At 41.5% G+C, this 20,665-nt stretch overlaps 1 protein-coding gene across 1 annotated transcript in view; it reads left to right on the forward strand.

Moving 5' to 3' along the window:
* The window catches only part of spata20 (spermatogenesis associated 20), a 102,857-nt gene that overhangs the window by 15,133 nt on the left and 67,059 nt on the right, over positions 1-20,665 (forward strand). The window contains exons 8-11 of the mRNA XM_060939887.1: positions 4-108; positions 7,203-7,277; positions 9,463-9,675; positions 13,810-14,002. Of these exons, the coding sequence (XP_060795870.1) occupies positions 4-108; positions 7,203-7,277; positions 9,463-9,675; positions 13,810-14,002 (586 nt within the window). The remainder of the gene's footprint in view (positions 1-3; positions 109-7,202; positions 7,278-9,462; positions 9,676-13,809; positions 14,003-20,665) is intronic.

Here is a 20,665-nt window from a genome sequence, read left to right on the forward strand (position 1 = left end):
CAGGGTTTTCACAGGTACTCTACAGACTCATCTTGGCACGTGCCCCACTTTGAGAAGATGCTGTATGATCAAGCCCAGCTGGCGGTGGCCTACATCACCGCATATCAGGTGTGTGTGTTTTGTGTGTGTGTTTTGTGTCTGTGTGTGTGTGTATGCCTGATGAACATATGGTGTAATTTTTCTTTCTCTAAATACTCCCTTTCCCACCAACGCAAATGTTTTCTTTCATTAATCTGCATGAAGATATTTAGACTTTCACTATTCATGTAAATAGTTTGAGAGACTCACAAAAGAAAACACTGTAGCTTGCAAATGTTCATTTATTAAGTCTGTTTTCCCTTCCATCAACATAATTTCTAGGTTTTATACCACAGCACTGTTGATTTTCTGTAACAGCAGCTCTGACAGTAGTGTGGGTTGCAAGCTTTACCGGTATATTCATGGGCTTGTTCGAATACAGCATGCTTAAATGTAGTTATCCAGTAGAAACTATATCATTTTATGTCACAGCTTTCTTCTATTGAGGTTTTTCACCTGACGTCACAGGGTCACGTGACGCCCCGGTGTCCGCCATTTTGAAGGTCAAGCTAGCTAATGTCAACAACATCATAGCTGGTATGTTACTGTAGCAATGTTTACGTTCAGTCATTTGGATGACTGTTAAAACCTTTCAGTCTCAAGTTTTTCCTTTACTGTATTTACTAGTTTACTGTAATTATGATCCGGCAGCTATTTATACCGGATCCAGTGTAAATAGCTGCCGGAGCGCGCTCCGGCTTGCTCCCCCTCAAATTAAGCAGCGCGCTCCGGCTTGCTCCTGGAGTGCTCCGGCCGAGGTTCCGGAGCGCGATCCGTCTTGCTCCCCCTCATTATTAAGCGCGCTGCTTAATTTGAGGGGGAGCAAGCCGGAGCGCGCTCCGGCAGCTATTTACACTGGATCCAGTATAAATAGCTGCCGGATCATAATTACAGTAAACTAGTAAATACAGTAAAGGAAAAACTTGAGACTGAAAGGTTTTAACAGTCATCCAAATGACTGAATGTAAACATTGCTACAGTAACATACCAGCTATGATGTTGTTGACATTAGCTAGTGCTAACAGCTAGCTGCTAGTACACTGCTACAACAGACATCGACCCTAATAATACAGTTCTTGGTCATTGCCTGGTAACAGCAAATTTATAACGGGCCATGTCTCAACAGACTAAGAAGTTATTTCAATGACATTTAATAACATTTTGTTTATCCTGAGGACCGAAAGTAAATGAAAATGTGAACAAACCTTAGCTGTAATAAGATGGCAACCACCGGCTCCAGGGACGACCCGCTGATGTAGGTATGTTACCCAGCCTGACACAAAATATTTGTAGGTATCCAAACTCTTATACGCTTTCAGATCAATACCTGTGTATGGCGATGGGGTTTTAACGACATAGGTATACAGATCATGTGGGCCGAAATCAGGTAAAGACGAGGGCTTCGTGTACTTCCGTACGTCAGTGAACAATCCTGGTGGAAGCAGGTAAATGTCGTTCTCTAAGCCTGCTAACCTCAATTTTTGCAAATACCTCTCCGTCTGCTCGCCCTGTAAATGCCCTACGTCGCTGGATAGTGAAGGTGTTTTCTGCATCTCGCTCCTTTTTCTTTTATGTTTTTCGTTTGTCGCCTTCCTCGCATTCAAACTGATTCGAGCCGTGACGTCCAAAATGGCAGCCTCACATGACTTGGTCACGTGGGTGAAAAACCTCTATAGCAGAAGCTCCACATAAAATGATTGGGGAAATGTATTACTGTTGATCTGTGAGGAAATGTTTATTTTGCATAATTTTTGGAAGGAGTTTCCAGTTTGTAGCTGTCAGAGACAAAATCGGGAGCATAAATTGGTTCCATTACTGTAAGAAGCTTTTTTATTTATTTATTTATTTATTTATTTATTTATTTTTGTGGGGGGGGGGGGGGTCTTACAATTTCAAGAAGGGGGGGGAAGAGAGTATGGTGAGGAAGTGATGGTATATATCATAATCTTAATAATCCACAAAAGGGGCCAATAGGATTTTATTCCTATTATGGAATTTTTATACCACAGCACCATTTGAATGCTTGAATCAGAATGCGTGGATTAATTTTCTATAACAGCACAACTCTGAGAGTAGTTCCAACTGTAACGTAAATGATAAATTAATATAAATCTGCTCCTTCTAAATCTGTTATCGTTCCTGTAGTAACAGCTCATTCACAGGGACTTGCATGGCAGACACTAGACATAATCTAAAGGAAATAATAAATGGATTTAAAAAAAGTTATTTAACAAAGAAAAACATATAATGGTGAAGTTTGTGTACGTACAAACAAAAGCAGAATGCAATGGTTGGCAAATCTTTTTCGACCTATATTCAATTGAATACAAGATAAAGACAAGATATTTAATATTCAAACTGATGACGTTATGTTTTTTTGTAAATATACACTCATTCTGAATTTGATGCCTGCACCACATTCTAAAAATGTTGGCTCAGGGGCAACTGGGAAAATTGTGGTGCGCTCAAAAAAACACCTGTTTGGAACATTCTACGGGTAAATGTTAATTGGTAAGAGAGTAATTGGCCATCCTCGAAAGGCTTAGTCGTTCACAAGCAAGGATGGGCTGAGGTTCACCACTTTGTGAACAAAATGCATGGGCAAATAGTCCAACAAAGAAGAACAATGTTTCTCAACATACAATTGCAAGGAATTTAGGGAGTTCACCATTGACCGTCCATAATATCATCAAAATATTCTGGGCCCGTTCACACGAGTACGCGGCCTCACCCAATACGCTGTCGTTTTGAAAAAAATCTCCGTAAACACGTCGTCGTTTCCAGAGATATCTGCGTTCACACGGATTCACTGGAAACGCCCCAAAATGCTGTAATACATATGCCAGGCCTGTATGTGGCACTGTGACGCCGCCACACCAATACACTAAAACCGGAAGAGAAGCCATGGAGCATGCGTATAAAGGTCACGCGCTGTTTACAAACAAGCTCATAACACGAGAAGAGGACGATCATGGCCAGCTCAACTCTGAGAGGAAGAGGAGAGTCTCTTGTGTGGACCGACAATGAAGTGGAACTATATGGTAGAAGCCTGTAGTCCGCCATTGTTGTTGTTATGACGCGTCTAGCGGCGGAGGCTGAGGTTAAAGGTTAGAGAGGCGGGGCTTATATGTCATCGTTTCTGAAAAAATCCTCATTTGCTGTCCAGACGACTCCGGGCTATCCGGCGTTTTAGGATTTTCCCACTCTGGGACCCGTTTTCAAAAAATACCGGTTTCACACCTCGAAAAAGCCAGCTCCGTCTGGACGCGAGGCCGAAACGATAAAGTATTTATGCGGATTCGACAAAAACGTACTCGTGTGGACGGGCCCTCAGAGAATCCAGAGAAGTCTCTGCATGTAAGGCCCTGTCCACACGGCAACGGATTCCGGTGAATCCGATAAAATTTTTTATCGTTTCGGCCTGGCGTCCACACGGCACCGGCGTTTTGGGTGCCCCAAAACTATATTTTTTGAGAACGGTTTCCAGAGTGGAAAAATCTGGCAACGGCGCCGTTGCGAAGTCGTCTGGATGAGTAGAATGGATGTGTTTACGATGACGTCACAACCGCATGACTGGAACAAGCAGCACTCTCGCGTGCATCATTCGTAACAACAACAGCAACAATGGCGGACCCCAGAGTAGTAGTAGTTCAGTGCCGGGTAGAAGAAGGGGTTTATGCACATGCGTCCTACTTCTTCTATTGTTCTGGTGTCTCCAATGGGACCGTCTTACAGTGCACGTAGAGGTGTGGCATGTGTATTGCATCATTTTCAGCAAGCGTTGCGTTGCCATATGTGCCTGATATTTTACTGATCCGTTGCTCATGTGGACGCGATATATATATATATTTTTTTTACCCGCTAAAAAAAAAATCTCGTTGTCGTGTGGATGTAGCCTAAGAGGCAAGGCTGAAAACCAACACTGAACATCTGTGACCTTCAATCCTTCAGGTAGTACTGCATTAAAAAATTGACCTAATTCTATAAAGGATATTACTATGTGGGCTCAGGAACACTTTGGAAAACCGCGGTTGGTAAACACAGTTTGTCGCTGCATCTACCATGCAAAGCGAAAGCCATTTATTAGCAACATCAATGGTGCTGTGGTATAAAAATGTAATTCCTAAATTGGCATTTTGCCAATTATTGCAATTTTTAAATTATTAATGAATGGCCTGTTACACTTGTGGAACATCTGCAAAATAAGCTAATTTCTGTTATCACTTACATTCTAGCAGCTATAAACAGTTATTCCCTCACAAGCCTCTCTTTCTTAAAGTAAAAAATAAATAAAAATACAACTTGTCATTACTTTTCTATAACAAACGGCTTTCGTTTTGCATGGTAGATGCAGCGACGAACTGTGTTTACTGACTGCGGTTTTCCAAAGTGTTCCTGAGTCCGTGTAATAATATCCTTTATAGAATTGTCAATTTTTAATGCAGTGCTGGCGACACGGTGGTGTAGTGGTTAGCGCTGTCGCCTCACAGCAAGAAGGTCCGGGTTCGAGCCCCGTGGCCGGCGAGGGCCTTTCTGTGCGGAGTTTGCATGTTCTCCCCGTGTCCGCGTGGGTTTCCTCCATGGTGCTCCGGTTTCCCCCACAGTCCAAAGACATGCAGGTTAGGTTAACTGGTGACTCTAAATTGACCATAGGTGTGAATGTGAGTGTGAATGGTTGTCTGTGTCTATGTGTCAGCCCTGTGATGACCTGGCGACTTGTCCAGGGTGTACCCCGCCTTTCGCCTGTAGTCAGCTGGGATAGGCTCCAGCTTGCCTGCGACCCTGTAGGACAGGATAAAGTGGCTAGAGATGATGAGATGAGATGATGTAGTGCTACCTGAAGGATTGAAGGTCACACATGTTCAGTGTTGGTTTTCAGCCTTGCCTCTTGCATGCAGAGATTTCTCTGGATTCTCTGAATATTTTGATGATATTATGGATTGTTAATGGTGAACTCCCCAAATTGCTTGCAATTGTATGTTGAGAAACATTCAGTACATTTACATGCACATCCAAATCGAGCTACTGTCAGTAATCGAGCAAAGGGTCCCAGCAGGGGTGCCAGAGAAATCCAATCCTACATGCACACAAGGAAATCGAGCTATTGTGTGAGGTACATTGTGCACCCGAGCCACGGGTGGCGCTACACGCCCCATCGTGTTGGTACACTTCTGGTTGTCATCATGAAGAAGAGCTATTCAAGAGTATAAACAAAGTTATCAGTTCCGTGTTCACAAGAAGAACGACGACGAGGACAGCAACATCGAGAGAGAGAAGATGGACAACAACGTTGTCATGCCGACCGAGGCTGTTGTGTTTCCCGCTTGTGGTCTCGTCACTCGTCACTTCCGGAAGGGGCAGTGCTGAAGTAAGTAGCTCGACTACATAGCTCGATAGGGTTTAGATGCACTAAGTAGCTCAGCTACAATCGCATAATCTAGGTCACGTAGCTCGATTACGAGAAATCAAGTTCGGTTCGATTTCAGCCTTGCTTGTGAACGATTAAGCCTTTCGAGGATGGCCAATTATTCTCTTACCAATTAACATTTACCTGTAGAATGTTCCAAACAGGTGTTTTTTGAGCACTCCACAATTTTCCCAGTTGCCCCTGAGCCAGCTTTTTTGGAATGTGGTGCAGGCATCAAATTCAGAATGAGTGTATATTTACAAAAAACCATAACGTCATCAGTTTGATTATTAAATATCTTGTCTTTATCTTGTATTCAATTGAATATAGATTGAAAAAGATTTGCCAATCATTGCATTCTGTTTTTGTTTGTACGTACACAAACTTCACCATATGTTTTTTCTTTTGTTAAATAATTTTTTTTAATCCATTTATTATTTGCTTTAGATTATGTCTAGTGTCTGCCATGCAAGTCCCTGTGAATAAGCTGTTACTACAGGAACGATAACAGATTTAGAAGGAGCAAATGTATATTAATCTATCATTTACGTTACAGTTGGAACTACTCTCGGAGCCGTGCTGTTATAGAAAATTAATCCACGCATTCTGATTCAAGCATTCAAATGGTGCTGTGGTATAAAAATGTTAGAACAGTTAATAGAAGGAACTGTGTAACGGTGTCCTGGACATTCTCCAACATTAAATGTACCTATAAATATAAATAGTTAAAAAGCAAAGTTGTTCTTTAAAAAATAAAATAAGAAGTTAACATTGGAAAATTATAATATTAGAAAAAACACTTTGATGTTATAGGAAAATAAGCAACTTTAGGGTTATTGCACAACCTTGTTGATTATTGTCCTATAACAGCATGCCCCACTGTGTTTTATTCCTAAGGCACTGGTCACGCTATGGCTCGTGATGGGTTTGCGAATACTTGGCGATTAAAAATTGGTAGCATCGCCACCAATCGCACAGCGGATGTTCTCCGAGCTTTGTGAATTGTTTTTTGATGAGTCTCCACCTCAAGAGTGGCCAAAAACGTTGTGAAAAATTTCAGTGTATGCGTTGAAGTTTGTTGGCGATGTTTTTGTCAGCAAACTAAGCAGCGAAGATTCACAGATGGGTTTGGGAATACTTCCCGAAGCTCAGGGAAGCATCGCCACTAAACGCTTCATTTTCATCGATAATGCTTTGCAAAGCATCGCTAGCTGTAGTGTGACCGTAGCCTTAGTTATCATGTTACATGGCGGCATGGTGGTATAGTAGTTAGCACTGTCGCCTCACAGCAAGAAAGTTCTGGGTTTGAGCCCAGTGGCCGACGGGGGTCTTTTCTGTGTGTAGTTTGCGTGTTCTCCCCGTGTCTGCGTGGGTTTCCTCTGGGTGCTCCAATTTCCCCCCACAGTCCAAAGACATGCAGTTAGGTTAACATGGGACAGCCTTGGGCTGAAGTGCCCAAGAGTGGTGGCGTGCACCTACGCAGCGGCTTTGCTCTCCTATGATGAACTAAATTTCGTTGTACGTTTGTGCAGTGACAATAAAGGTATTCTATTCTACATATTCTTGTTATAACATTTTAAGTTTAGTACATTGTTTCTAAATGCAGCTTTACTTTGACAGATAATCCAGTGATTTTTATAAATTCTGGCACTCCATGAAAGCTATGACTTAGCTCAGTAATCTGATGATGTGCTACTGTTATTGCTTTTTATGACAGGTTTCCGGTGAATGCTTATTCGCAGATGTGTCCCGTGATGTGTTGCACTACGTCTCCAGAGACCTGAGCCACCAGGTGCAGCATCATTATTCTTACTAGTTCTTACTCACCATTGCCTTGCTGAGTTACAGTGGTGCCTGAAAGTTTGTGAACCCTTTAGAATTTTCTATATTTCTGCATAAATATGACCGAAAACATCATCAGCTTTTCACACAAGTCCTAAAAGTAGATAAAGAGAACCCAGTTAAACAAATGAAATAAAAATATTATACATGGTCATTTATTTATTGAGGAAAATCATCCAATATTACATATCTGTGAGTGGCAAAAGTATGTGAACCTTTTGCTTTCAGTATCTGGTGTGACCCCCTTGTGCAGCAATAACTGCAGCTAAATGTTTCCAGTAACTGTGGATCAGTCCTGCACACCGGCTTGGAGGAATTTTAGCCCATTCCTCCATACAGAACAGCTTCAACTCTGGGATGTTGGTGGGTTTCCTCACATGAACTGCTCGCTTCAGGTCCTTCCACAACATTTCCATTGGATTAAGGTCAGGACATTGACTTGGCCATTCCAAAACATTAACTTTATTCTTCTTTAACCATTCTTTGGTAGAACGACTTGTGTGCTTAGGGTCGTTGTCTTGCTGCATGACCCACCTTCTCTTGAAATTCAGTTCATGAACAGATGTCCTGACATTTTCCTTTAGAATCCACTGGTATAATTCAGAATTCATTGTTCCATCAATGATGGCAAGCTGTCCTGGCCCAGATGCAGCAAAACAGGCCCAAACCATGATACTACCACCACCATGTTTCACAGATGGGATGAGGTTCTTATGCTGGAATGCAGTGTTTTCCTTTCTCCAAACATAACGCTTCTCATTGAAACCAAAAAGTTCTATTTTGGTCTCATCCGTTCACAAAACATTTTTCCAATAGCCTTCTGGCTTGTCCACATGATCTTTAACAAACTGCAAATGAGCAGCAATGTTCTTTTTGGAGAGCAGTGGCTTTCTCCTTGCAACCCTGCCATGCACACCATTGCTGTTCAGTGTTCTCCTGATGGTGGACTCATGAACATTAACCAATGTGAGAGAGGCCTTCAGTTGTTTAGAAGTTACCCTGGGGTCCTTTGTGACCTCGCCGACTATTACACGCCTTGCTCTTGGAGTGCTGTTTGTTGGTCGATCACTCCTGGGGAGGGTAACAATGGTCTTGAATTTCCTCCATTTGTACACAATCTGTCTGACTGTGGATTGGTGGAGTCCAAGCTCTTTAGAGATGCTTTTGTAACCTTTTCCAGCCTGATGAGCATCAACAACGCTTTTTCTGAGGTCCTCAGAAATCTCCTTTGTTCGTGCCATGATACACTTCCACAAACATGTGTTGTGAAGATCAGACTTTGATAGATCCCTGTTCTTTAAATAAAACAGGGTGCCCACTCACACCTGATTGTCATCCCATTGATTGAAAACACCTGACTCTAATTTCACCTTCAAATTAACTGCTAATCCTAGAGGTTCACATAATTTTGCCACTCACAGATATGTAATATTGGATCATTTTCCTCAATAAATAAATGACCAAGTATCATATTTTTTGTCTCATTTGTTTAACTGGGTTCTCTTTATCTACTTTTAGGACTTGTGTGAAAATCTGATGATGCTTTAGGTCATATTTATGCATAAATATAGAAAATTCTAAAGGGTTCACAAACTTTCAAGCACCACTGTACAGTAAGCAGATGGTGGAAAACTCGTCACATTTTGAGGTCATACCACCATGCACATGGAATGATAAATAGTCCAGTGTCAGTGAATGAAAGGCAATTAAAATCCTTTTCAATGAGGGTTATATATTTCTTATGATTTAGAAAGCAATTATGAAGAATTCCCCACCCTAATGTAGTACAAATGTATTTTTTAACATGAGCTCTCGTGGCATAAGTCAGATTTCATGCATTTACACTAAAAGGAAGAGGTTACATTGCAAGGGTCAACAAAAAACGTTTCTCGTACCGTTCTGTGAACCTCAATCTCTTAGGATCCATTTTAATAAGGCATCCTGGGATTGTCTAGAGCGCTCAGCAGAATGAATCTCTAATTAAGCCACGTGTATGTTGTCCCAGTGACTTCTTCTGGAAAGGATAATATAGATAACTATATTTTTGTGTTAACATGGGTAATCATGTGTTCTAATCATGTATTATATAATAAGGAACTTGAATTTATTTTCTAACACTGTGCTCCCCCCTGCAGTCTGGTGGCTTCTACAGCGCTGAGGATGCAGACTCTCTACCCACAGCCGAGTCCAGCAAAAAAAGGGAAGGTGCGTTCTGTGTGTGGACAGCAGCGGAGATCAGAGAGCTGCTCTCAAACACAGTGGACGAGGCCACTGGGGGTGCAACACAAGCTGACATCTTTATGCATCATTACGGTGTTAAAGAACAAGGCAACGTACAGCCGGAGCAGGTCGAATTTATTTAACATTGATTTATAACAAACATAAGTTTAGCAGTGTGCTGTGTGGTATGAAAACAAATAATAACCTGAAAATAAATGCAGTTAAATAAATTTATGAGCACAATACACACACATTTATATTACTCAAGTATTTTTATACTGCAGCAACCTCAGTTATAAAGACATACTATAATCCTAAATATGGAGTAGGGATATCTCTTGAATGTGGATATATGTTGAGTTTTAAGAGCGATTTTTAACTAATCAATATGGTGGTGGTGTAGTGGTTAGCACTGTCGCCTCACGGCAAGAAGGTTCCGGGTTTGAACCTCACAGCCGGCGGAGACCTTTCTGTGTGGAGTTTGCATGTTCTCCCCATACCTGCGTGGGTTTCCTTTGGGTGCTCTAGTTTCCCCCATGGTTCAAAGACATGCAGATCAAGTAAAATACCCAACCGCTGGGAATGTACAAGATGGTGCATACTTAATTCCAGTCCCAAGTTCAGATAGACTGGGGAGGGTTGCATCAGGAAGCGCATCCCTGTAAAACCTACGCCAAATCAAATATGCAGAACAGATCTGCTGTGGCGACCCTGAACGTAGAGAGCAGCCGAAAGAAGAAGAATACATGGCCTGTTTTATTAATTCCATATCATTTTAAAATCATGGTAACTCCACCTACAGAGATACAAGCAGTATTAATAGCTGTTTAAGTTATTTAGTCATGCAGTCATACATCCTCACAAATTGCTCATCAATGTGGGTGAAAAGTCTGACTGGTCTTGGAAAACATGCAGCATTGTTGAGGTCCGAGAACAGAGCAAGGAAAGCCATGACTCTTTTTACCAGTCCCAGATTTCTGTGCAATATAGTATCATTATCTCGGTTCAGGATTGTCAATAAGGGACCTGTGTAGTGAAAGTCATGTGGTCATTAAAGGAGAGCTAAAGGCAAACTCTTTATTATCAAAATTCTGTGAATCTCATTTTATAAAATGTAGGAATGCATTTCTGACAGCTACTTTGTCACTGCTATAGCAAGTTATGAGTGTTTTGAAATATGCTATGTAATATATCAGTCCATATGTCAAAGCAATGGCCGTAAACAAGATTTGCTGAGACCTGTGTGAGACATCATAGGACGGAAGTAAAACGTACAGCGGAAATCAAAGTGACCAACACCTGCCAACGTTGTCAAAAGACGTGCGCACCCTCCTTCTAATGCTGACGTAATCAAACCGGAAGTTTTCCCTGTGTCCGAAATCGCTCCCTACTCACTATATAGTGGGGAAGCCATTTTGTAGTGCTGTCCGAAACCTTAGTGAGGATTATGTGGGAAATGCGCTCGGTATAATATGTCTCATCTCATTATCTCTAGCTGCTTTATCCTTCTACAGGGTCGCAGGCAAGCTGGAGCCTATCTCGGCTGACTACGGGCGAAAGGCGGGGTACACCCTCGACAAGTCGCCAGGTCATCACAGGGCTGACACATAGGCACAGACAACCATTCACACTCACATTCACACCTACGGTCAATTTAGAGTCACCAGTTAACCTAACCTGCATGTGTTTGGACTGTGGGGGAAACCGGAGCACCCCGAGGAAACCCACGCGAACACGGGGAGAACATGCAAACTCCACACAGAAAGGCCCTCGCCGGCCACGGGGCTCGAACCCGGACCTTCTTGCTGTGAGGCGACAGCGCTAACCACTACACCACCGTGCCGCCCGGTATAATATGTATTTATCACAAAAATACATGCATGTATTTATTATTTTGAAAACCCACCATCCGCCTGATCTGGCAATGTTTTAACTGAGCGACAGTAATGACGTAAATCCCAGCGCGACGGACTAGTCCTTATCCTGTCGTCTTTCCAACTCTTCTCTACTCCATGTTGGTTCGAAGTCGCATGGAATAATTTCCATCACTGATGAAGCTGGCAAATCTCGAAATTAATCTAAATCGGAATTATATGGCGATCTGGCCGCTGTGTAAATAGTTTTTAAAATAGCGGCGCTGACACTTCACGTTTGAAGTCTCGCACAAGTCTCGTGAAGATCACACAGATAAGCGATGCCTGCCGTGGACCATACGAACTACATTCAACATGGCTAAAAACTGAAAAGGCCGATAAGTGGAATATAATATGCCAATACAAGTCATGATGTAAGGTTAATAAGACCGAAAACATAATTGAATAACACGTTAATTAAGAAATAAAGCAACTTTAAAAATGACTTCAGTTCCCCTTTAACTTATTAATAACACATTTTCAAATTCTATTGCAAACATTTGTCTTTTTTTTTTTTAGAAGAAAAATTATATTACTTTGCTTTTTCAGTTAATTATTTGGAAATTATCTATTCAGTACTTTTAACTACTTGCATTTTAGTTTTCAAATTGTCTTTCCTATATACAGGGTGTTTTCAAAATATTTTGATATTATCTGAGATGTAAATATCCCAGAAACTACATAGTCAAGGCAAATGAAACTGAACAGGCTTAATGTTGAGCAATATAAGATTTATTCCTCAAAATTTGAATGAGAAATTCAAAGGTATGTGGATTCCATGAACGATTTCACAAATTTTCTATATTCGTGAACCCACTCGTTCGACCGTCTCTTCTGATGCTGGTGGTTGTCCAGCTCCTTTTGCCCTGCACACACACAGCCTTCCTCTTTGAACTTTTTGTGCCATGTCCAAATCTTCATTGCAGTTGGTGCATTTTTAGAGAATGCTCTCATAAATGCACGCTGTACGGTCTTGTTCGACTGTGTTCAAGCGTACTCTAACGCACAAAACGCCTTTTCTTTTCCAATGAATGGCATTTCTATACCTAAAAAGATAAAAGCATAAAATTTTGACCTGCTTCCACACATGCTGTTTAAAATTTGAGGTCAACTGAACGAGAATTCATCTCATCTCATTATCTCTAGCCGCTTTATCCTTCTACAGGGTCGCAGGCAAGCTGGAGCCTATCCCAGCTGACTACGGGCGAAAGGCGGGGTACACCCTGGACAAGTCGCCAGGTCATCACAGGGCTGACACATGGACACAGACAACCATTCACACTCACATTCACACCTACAGTCAATTTAGAGTCACCAGTTAACCTAACCTGCATGTCTTTGGACTGTGGGGGAAACCGGAGCACCCGGAGGAAACCCACGCGGACACGGGGAGAACATGCAAACTCCACACAGAAAGGCCCTCGCCGGCCATGGGGCTCGAACCCAGGACCTTCTTGCTGTGAGGCGACAGCGCTAACCACTACACCACCGTGCCGCCTGAACGAGAATTGATAAAGTTATTAGATTGTGAAATGATGTAAAAGTTTTTGAAACACCCTGTAGATGTGAACTTGTCTTTGTATTTAGATTTTTTTTCCCCTGACATCATCATGAGACTCAATAATTAGATAATTCCAGTTCTTTACTATCATCTGACAGCTACCAAACCAGGAGGGTGAAGGCTAACATGCTTCCTCAAAGACTCATGAAAACAGCCAACCACATCTTTCTGAACTGCTGCTCACTGGGCAGCATAACACACACTGAGGAAAGCGCTGTCTACCTTCTTCCTTATACACAACCTCTTAAACACCCTCAGGTGTCTAGTGTTGCTGTGACTGATAGGGGAATGAAGACATTCCACTCCTCCCAACCGGAGATCATGGTCCGTTTTTCTCCCTGCCATGGATAGCTGTGGAATCTTTGGGATTCAAACTCTCAATTTCATGATGTTAGGGTGAATGTTTTTCTGTTGTGCCACTTTGGAAACCACTTTATACAAAATCTTAACCTTTGTATGTTTATACTATATCAGGTTAGTTTTTATCCCCTACTGGCCGAAAGGCCCGAAGGGGGATTATGTCGTGGCGATGTCCGTCCATCCCGGGAAGGGTACTCACTTTCTGAAATCAACTCCTCTCTCAATTTTTTGAGGAATTTCATGAAACTTGACAGGATTCTTTGGTATATGTCGTTAATACACATATTGCAATTTCGTTCAATTCAATTGCATTTTAGCAGAGTTGCTAGCGGGGGATATTGTGCTCTCAGAGCACTCTTGTCTACTTTGTAATATGCATGCATGATCTGGACTTTGTGTTCCTCTTTTGTTTTTGTGTGTACCTGTAGGATCCACATGGAGAGCTGCAGGGTCAGAATGTGCTGATTGTGCGTTATTCAGTGGAGCTCACTGCTGCGCACTTTGGCCTGAGTGTGAATAAGGTGACTGAAGTGTTGGCCAGTGCCAGGGCCAAACTGGCCGATGTACGCGGAGCGCGGCCTCCACCTCACCTGGACACTAAAATGTTGGCTTCATGGAATGGTACGATCCATATGCACCTTAAATATTTTCTGCTTTAGTCTTTTTACTTAAGCTTATGCAGCGATTTAATCAAGGTAACCAGATTTAGTTAAGGCAAGACACCACAGCTAGTCATGTCAATCCTTTTTCAGATTTTTGCTGATTTTGGTAATATAAAAATATCCAAAGTGTTTATTTCTTTGTTTTTGTCCACACACAAGAAGACTTTTAAACACCACCCACTTGGTGCAATCACATCATGTAATATATGCCTGAAAAGCTTGCTTTCTGAGATACAGATCAGCTTATACTGTGGTGCTTGAAAGTTTGTGAACCCTTTAGAATTTTCTATATTTCTGCATAAATATGATCTAAAACATCATCAGGTTTTCACACAAGTCCTAAAAGTAGATAAAGAGAACCCAGTTAAACAAATGAGACAAAAATATTATACTTGGTCATTTATTTATTGAGGAAAATGATGCAATATTACATATCTGTGAGTGCCAAAAGTACAACCCCAATTCCGAAAAAGTTGGGACAAAGAACAAATTGTAAATAAAAACGGAATGCAATGATGTGGAAGTTTCAAAATTCCATATTTTAATCAGAATAGAACATAGATGACATATCAAATGTTTAAACTGAGAAAATGTATCATTTAAAGAGAAAAATTAGGTGATTTTTAAATTTCATGACAACACATCTCAAAAAAGTTGGGACAAGGCCATGTTTACCACTGTGAGACATCCCCTTTTCTCTTTACAACAGTCTGTAAATGTCTGGGGACTGAGGAGACAAGTTGCTCAAGTTTAGGGATAGGAATGTTAGCCCGTTCTTGTCTAATGTAGGATTCTAGTTGCTCAACTGTCTTAGGTCTTTTTTGTTGCATCTTCTGTTTTATGATGCGCCAAATGTTTTCTATGGGTGAAAGATCTGGACTGCAGGCTGGCCAGTTCAGTACCCGGACCCTTCTTCTACACAGCCATGATGCTGTAATTAATGCAGTATGTGGTTTGGCATTGTCATGTTGGAAAATGCAAGGTCTTCCCTGAAAGAGACGTCGTCTGGATGGGAGCATATAGTGCTCTAGAAGCTGGATATACTTTTCAGCATTGATGGTGTCTTTCCAGATGTGTAAGCTGCCCGTGCCACACGCACTAATGCAACCCCATACCATCAGAGATGCAGGCTTCTGAACTGAGCGCTGATAACAACTTGGGTCGTCCTTCTCCTCTTTAGTCCGAATGACACGGTGTCCCTGATTTCCATAAAGAACTTCAAATTTTGATTCGTCTGACCACAGAACAGTTTTCCACTTTGCCACAGTCCATTTTAAATGAGCCTTGGCCCAGAGAAGACGTCTGCGCTTCTGTATCATGTTTAGATACGGCTTCTTCTTTGAACTATAGAGTTTTAGCTGGCAACGGCAGATGGCATGGTGAATTGTGTTCACAGATAATGTTCTCTGGAAATATTCCTGAGCCCATTTTGTGATTTCCAATACAGAAGCATGACTGTATGTTACGCACAGAGATTCTTCCAGACTCTCTGAATCTTTTGATGATATTATGCACTGTAGATGATGATATGTTCAAACTCTTTGCAATTTTACACTGTCGAACTCCTTTCTGATATTGCGCCACTATTTGTCGGCGCAGAATTGGGGGGATTGGTGATCCTCTTCCCATCTTTACTTCTGAGAGCCACTGCCACTCCAAGATGCTCTTTTTATACCCAGTCATGTTAATGACCTATTGCCAGTTGACCTAATGAATTGCAATTTGGTCCTCCAGCTGTTCCTTTTTTGTACCTTTAACTTTTCCAGCCTCTTATTGCCCCTGTCCCAACGTTTTTGAGATGTGTTGCTGTCATGAAATTTCAAATGAGCCAATATTTGGCATGAAATTTCAAAATGTCTCACTTTCGACATTTGATATGTTGTCTATGTTCTATTGTGAATACAATATCAGTTTTTGAGATTTGTAAATTATTGCATTCCGTTTTTATTTACAATTTGTACTTTGTCCCAACTTTTTTGGAATCGGGGTTGTATGTGAACCTCTAGGATTAGCAGTTAATTTGAAGGTGAAATTAGAGTCAGGTGTTTTCAATCAATGGGATGACAATCAGGTGTGAGTGGGCACCCTGGTTTATTTAAAGAACAGGGATCTATCAAAGACTGATCTTCACAGCACATGTTTGTGGAAGTGTATCATGGTACGAACAAAGGAGATTTCTGAGGACCTCAGAAAAAAAGCGTTGTTGATGCTCATCAGGCTGGAAAAGGTTACAAAACCATCTCTAAAGAGTTTGGACTCCACCAATCCACAGTCAGACAGATTGCAAATTTCCTCCATTTCTGTCAGACAGATAGAAATGGAGGAAATTCAATACCATTGTTACCCTCCCCAGGAGTGGTCGACCAAGAAAGAGCATTCCAAGAGCAAGGCATGTAATAGTCGACGAGGTCACAAAGGACCCCAGGGTAACTTCTAAGCAACTGAAGGCCTCTCTCACATTGCCTGATGTTAATGTTCATGAGTCCACCATCAGGAGAACACTGAACAATAATGGTGTGCATGGCAGGGTTGCAAGGAGAAAGCCACTGCTCTCCAAAAAGAACATTAGCAAACTGCAGACAAGCAGCAAAGATCACGTGGACAAGCCAGAAGGCTATTGGAAAAATGTTTTGTGAACAGATGAGACCAAAATAGAAGTTTTTGTTTTCAATGAGAAGCGTTCTGTTTGGAGAAAGGAATACACTGCCTTCCAGCATAAGAACCTTATCCCATCTGTGAAACATCGTGGTGGTAGTATCATGGTTTGGGCCTGTTCTGCTGCATCTTGGCCAGGATGGCTTGCCATCATTGATGGAACAATGAATTCTGAATTATACCAGTGAATTCTAAAGGAAAATGTCAGGACATCTGTCCATGAACTGAATCTCAAGAGAAGGTGGGTCATGCAGCAAGACAACGACCCTAAGCACACAAGTTGTTCTACCAAAGAATGGTTAAAGAAGAATAAAGTTAATGTTTTGGAATGGCCAAGTCAAAGTCCTGACCTTTAATCCAATCGAAATGTTGTGGAAGGACCTGCAGCGAGCAGTTCATGTGAAGAAACCCACCAACATCCCAGAGTTGAAACTGTTCAGTACGGAGGAATGGGCTAAAATTCCTCCAAGCCGGTGTGCAGGACTGATCAACAGTTACTGGAAATGTTTGGTTGCAGTTATTGCTGCACAAGAGGGTCACACCAGATACTGAAAGCAAAGGTTCACATACTTTTGCCACTCAGATATGTAGTAATGGATTGTTTTCCTCATTAAATAAATGACCAAGCGTAATATTTTTGTCTCATTTGTTTAACTTCATATCATCGTGCAACCGTGTAATATCCTCTATATGTGTCAGGCTTTATCAGTTTCCTTTATAAAGCCTCTAAAGCACAGTGGGAACATATGAAGTCACATTGTATTTGGAAGCCATTTTCCTCAAAATCTATTTTTTTTTCTTCTACATTCAGAGCTAAAAGTCTAAATAATTCTAGATAACTTTCATTCATGAAATGTGTTCTTTTTATAATTTAGCCAAAAATGACTATCAGAATTATGACTGTTGGATGGATGTCACATATCATTATTTTCCAACATTGCACATATGCATTTAATTCAATTAATAGATTTTAGTTTTGTTACATATGTAGATTTAATTAGATGAAGTCATATTTGCATAAAAATACATTTACAAAAATTCCAATGCATAAAAATATACTTGTAAGAATATCAGTGATCAGCTGTTGGACTGATATTGATATCTACTGTTGTAAAGAATTACTCCTATTCACTTAGTGTGTTCCCTAAATAAGTTCAGAGGCACGACTAAAATAATCTTACCCGCTTGCATTATTGATCATGTTTTATAAATGCAAGATCACAGCATTGTTTCCTAACAGCAACACTGCTGTGTATATTTTCTTGAGGTTGACTAATGCCGTGCCACTTTTTTTTTTTTTTTAACAGCACATTCTGTTCTGTGTACATGCTGAGGTAATGAAAGGCTATCAAAACATTACAGGGTCCTTTCAGATCTCTGCGTGTGATTTCAGCTCCCATAGTGATTAATGAAGTGATTTTCTTTTTTAATTGAAGAAATACGAGACATCGTTTAATCATAGCCGTCCTTAGTACGATACACTCCATTACTTTGCTAATTCACTAAAACTGTATCTGTACCTCCAAAGGAACTTGCATTAATCAGCGATGACAGGGCTTCTCACACTCTTCTGTGAGGAAATGAAGAACTGATGGGTATGTTGTTAGTGATTTTGTGGGTGGGTTTTTTTTTTGTCCTGGTGTTGCTTCAGTGAGGAATCAACCATCCATCAGCATTGGTGACAATTCTTTAAGCCTTGCCTTTACTATTATTACCATAGAGAGATTTTAATAATAATCTATAGATGAGGCAAAGGCAGGCAAAGACGTTTACGGCATGAGCTATTTATCTGACTCTCACAGAGTCAGAAAGGGTGGCTTTTTTTTTTAAACTTTAGAATTTATGTGGGGGGAGTTTACACAAATGCTGTAAATAAAGAGTGTCTAGAGATGGACTAAGCATGTGCTTCAGCAAATTTTCTGAGTGTGCCATTCAAAATATGCAATCACCTGCTTTTAGTTCGGGCGTCTGAAGTTGCCAGATTTTTCTTTAGTGTCCCAGATGGGGGTTTTGCATTAGCATTATAGACCATTGCCTTTAAATGCAAGCACTTGCCTTTAAGACTAAAAAAAATCAGGGATAAAAAATGCAGAGTGTAGAATTAAATATTTTCTTTGTGATCTGAATCAACATAAAAGCAAAGGGCAACTGACAAATAGAAAGTCTTATATAAATGAGAGGATGGCAAATATTGAAATAAATAAATCTTAACAATAATAAAAAAACCAAGACATAATAGGACAGAATTTTATGGACAGAATTTCTAGGCGCAGCCAAGGGGCAGAGGGTGTCCGGTTTGGTGGCAGCAGGATCATGTCTCTGCTTTTTGTGGATGATGTGGTCCTGTTGGCTTCATCAATCTGTGACTTACAGCATGCGCTGGGACGGTTTGCAGCCGAGTGCGAAGCGGCTGGGATGAGGATCAGCACCTCCAAATCCGTGGCCATGGCGCTCAGCCGGAAATGAGTGGAGTGCCTACTCCAGGTCAGGGGGGAGTTGCTACCTAAAGTGGAGGAGTTTAAGTGTCTCAGGGTTTTGTTCACGAGTGAGGGTGGGGGGAGCGGGAGTTGGACAGACGGATCGGGGCAGCGTCAGCAGTGATGCGGACGCTAAACTGGTCTGTTGTCGTAAAGAGAGAGCCGAGCCAAAAGGTAAAGCTCTCAATTTACTGGTCCATCTACGTTCCCACTCTGTAGTGACCGAAAGAATGAGATTGCGGATACAAGCGGTAGAAATGAGTTTTCTCCGCAGGGTGGCTGGGCTCTCACTTAGAGACAGGGTGAGAAGCTTGGTCAGTCGGGAGAAACTCTGAGTAGAACCGCTGCTCCTCCACATCAAAAGGAGTCAGTTGAGGTGGTTCGGCCACCTTGTTAGGATGCCCCCTGGATGTCTTCCAAGGGGGGGGTTCTGGGCATGCCCCACCAGGAGGAGACCCTGGGGCAGACCCAGGACATGCTGGAGAGATTATGTCTCTCAGCTGGCCTGGGAACACTCTCTGTATTCCCCCGGACGAGCTGGTGGAGGTGGCTGGGGAGAGGGAAGTCTGGGCTGCTCTGCTTAGGCTGCTACCTCTGCGACCTGGATCTGAATAAGCGGTAGAGGATGGATGGATGTAATAGGACTCTAGTGTTTTGCCAGTATATTGCTGCATAAATAGTCTTGGTTGTAATTGTCACATTAGTTACTACAATATAGCACTTGATCCATCACATCCTATTATTTTATTTTGTTTTTCTTTTTTAATTGTGTTCTGGGAGTTACTCTTGTGCAGCCAAGAGATAATCAGTCGTGATGAAATTGTAATGTGTACATGGGTTCTAAGCTGTTCTATCACACTGTTATGCCAGGATCAGACTACATGAATTCAGCCTGATTTTGACACAATTTTGTCGTGGCCAACCATTTTCCAGCATAGGGTCCAAATATGGATATCAGGAATGACAAACGGGTCTTGTAGTGTGACCTAATCAAAGAACAGTGATGTGGCATCTGGGGCGCCTCACGACACCCCACTGAAAATCTAGTATGTCAGAATATTTTGTATTTTCTCACATCTCCTATCAAGTATTCCTTGACAGCCATGATTTGACAATTTCTTGACCCTCCTCCCTGCAAAGATGTGAACGGTGATTGGTCGGGGTCAAACTTGTAGTGTTGTCAGTTTTCCATACAAGACGCGGCAAGAATATATGGCACTAATCTGACATGGTGACCATTGTGAAAGACAAAAATATTGTGTAGTCTGATCCCAGCATGAAGTATCTATTTTACATTGTGTACTCTCCTGTAAAGAAAATGTGCTGACAATAAGCGCTCCTCTGATATGCTTATGGATCACTTTTATTTCAACTCAAAAAAAGTCTTCAGGATAAGCAGTGTCTCAGATTGAAGCTAGACGGCCTTTCCGTTTCATAAAATCAGTGAAAAACAGGCCATTCTGTGGCTGGGAAGTTATTTAATTTGAGGG

Source organism: Neoarius graeffei, chromosome 14 (assembly GCF_027579695.1).
Source record: "Neoarius graeffei isolate fNeoGra1 chromosome 14, fNeoGra1.pri, whole genome shotgun sequence".
Classification (NCBI taxonomy): Eukaryota; Metazoa; Chordata; class Actinopteri; order Siluriformes; family Ariidae; genus Neoarius; species Neoarius graeffei.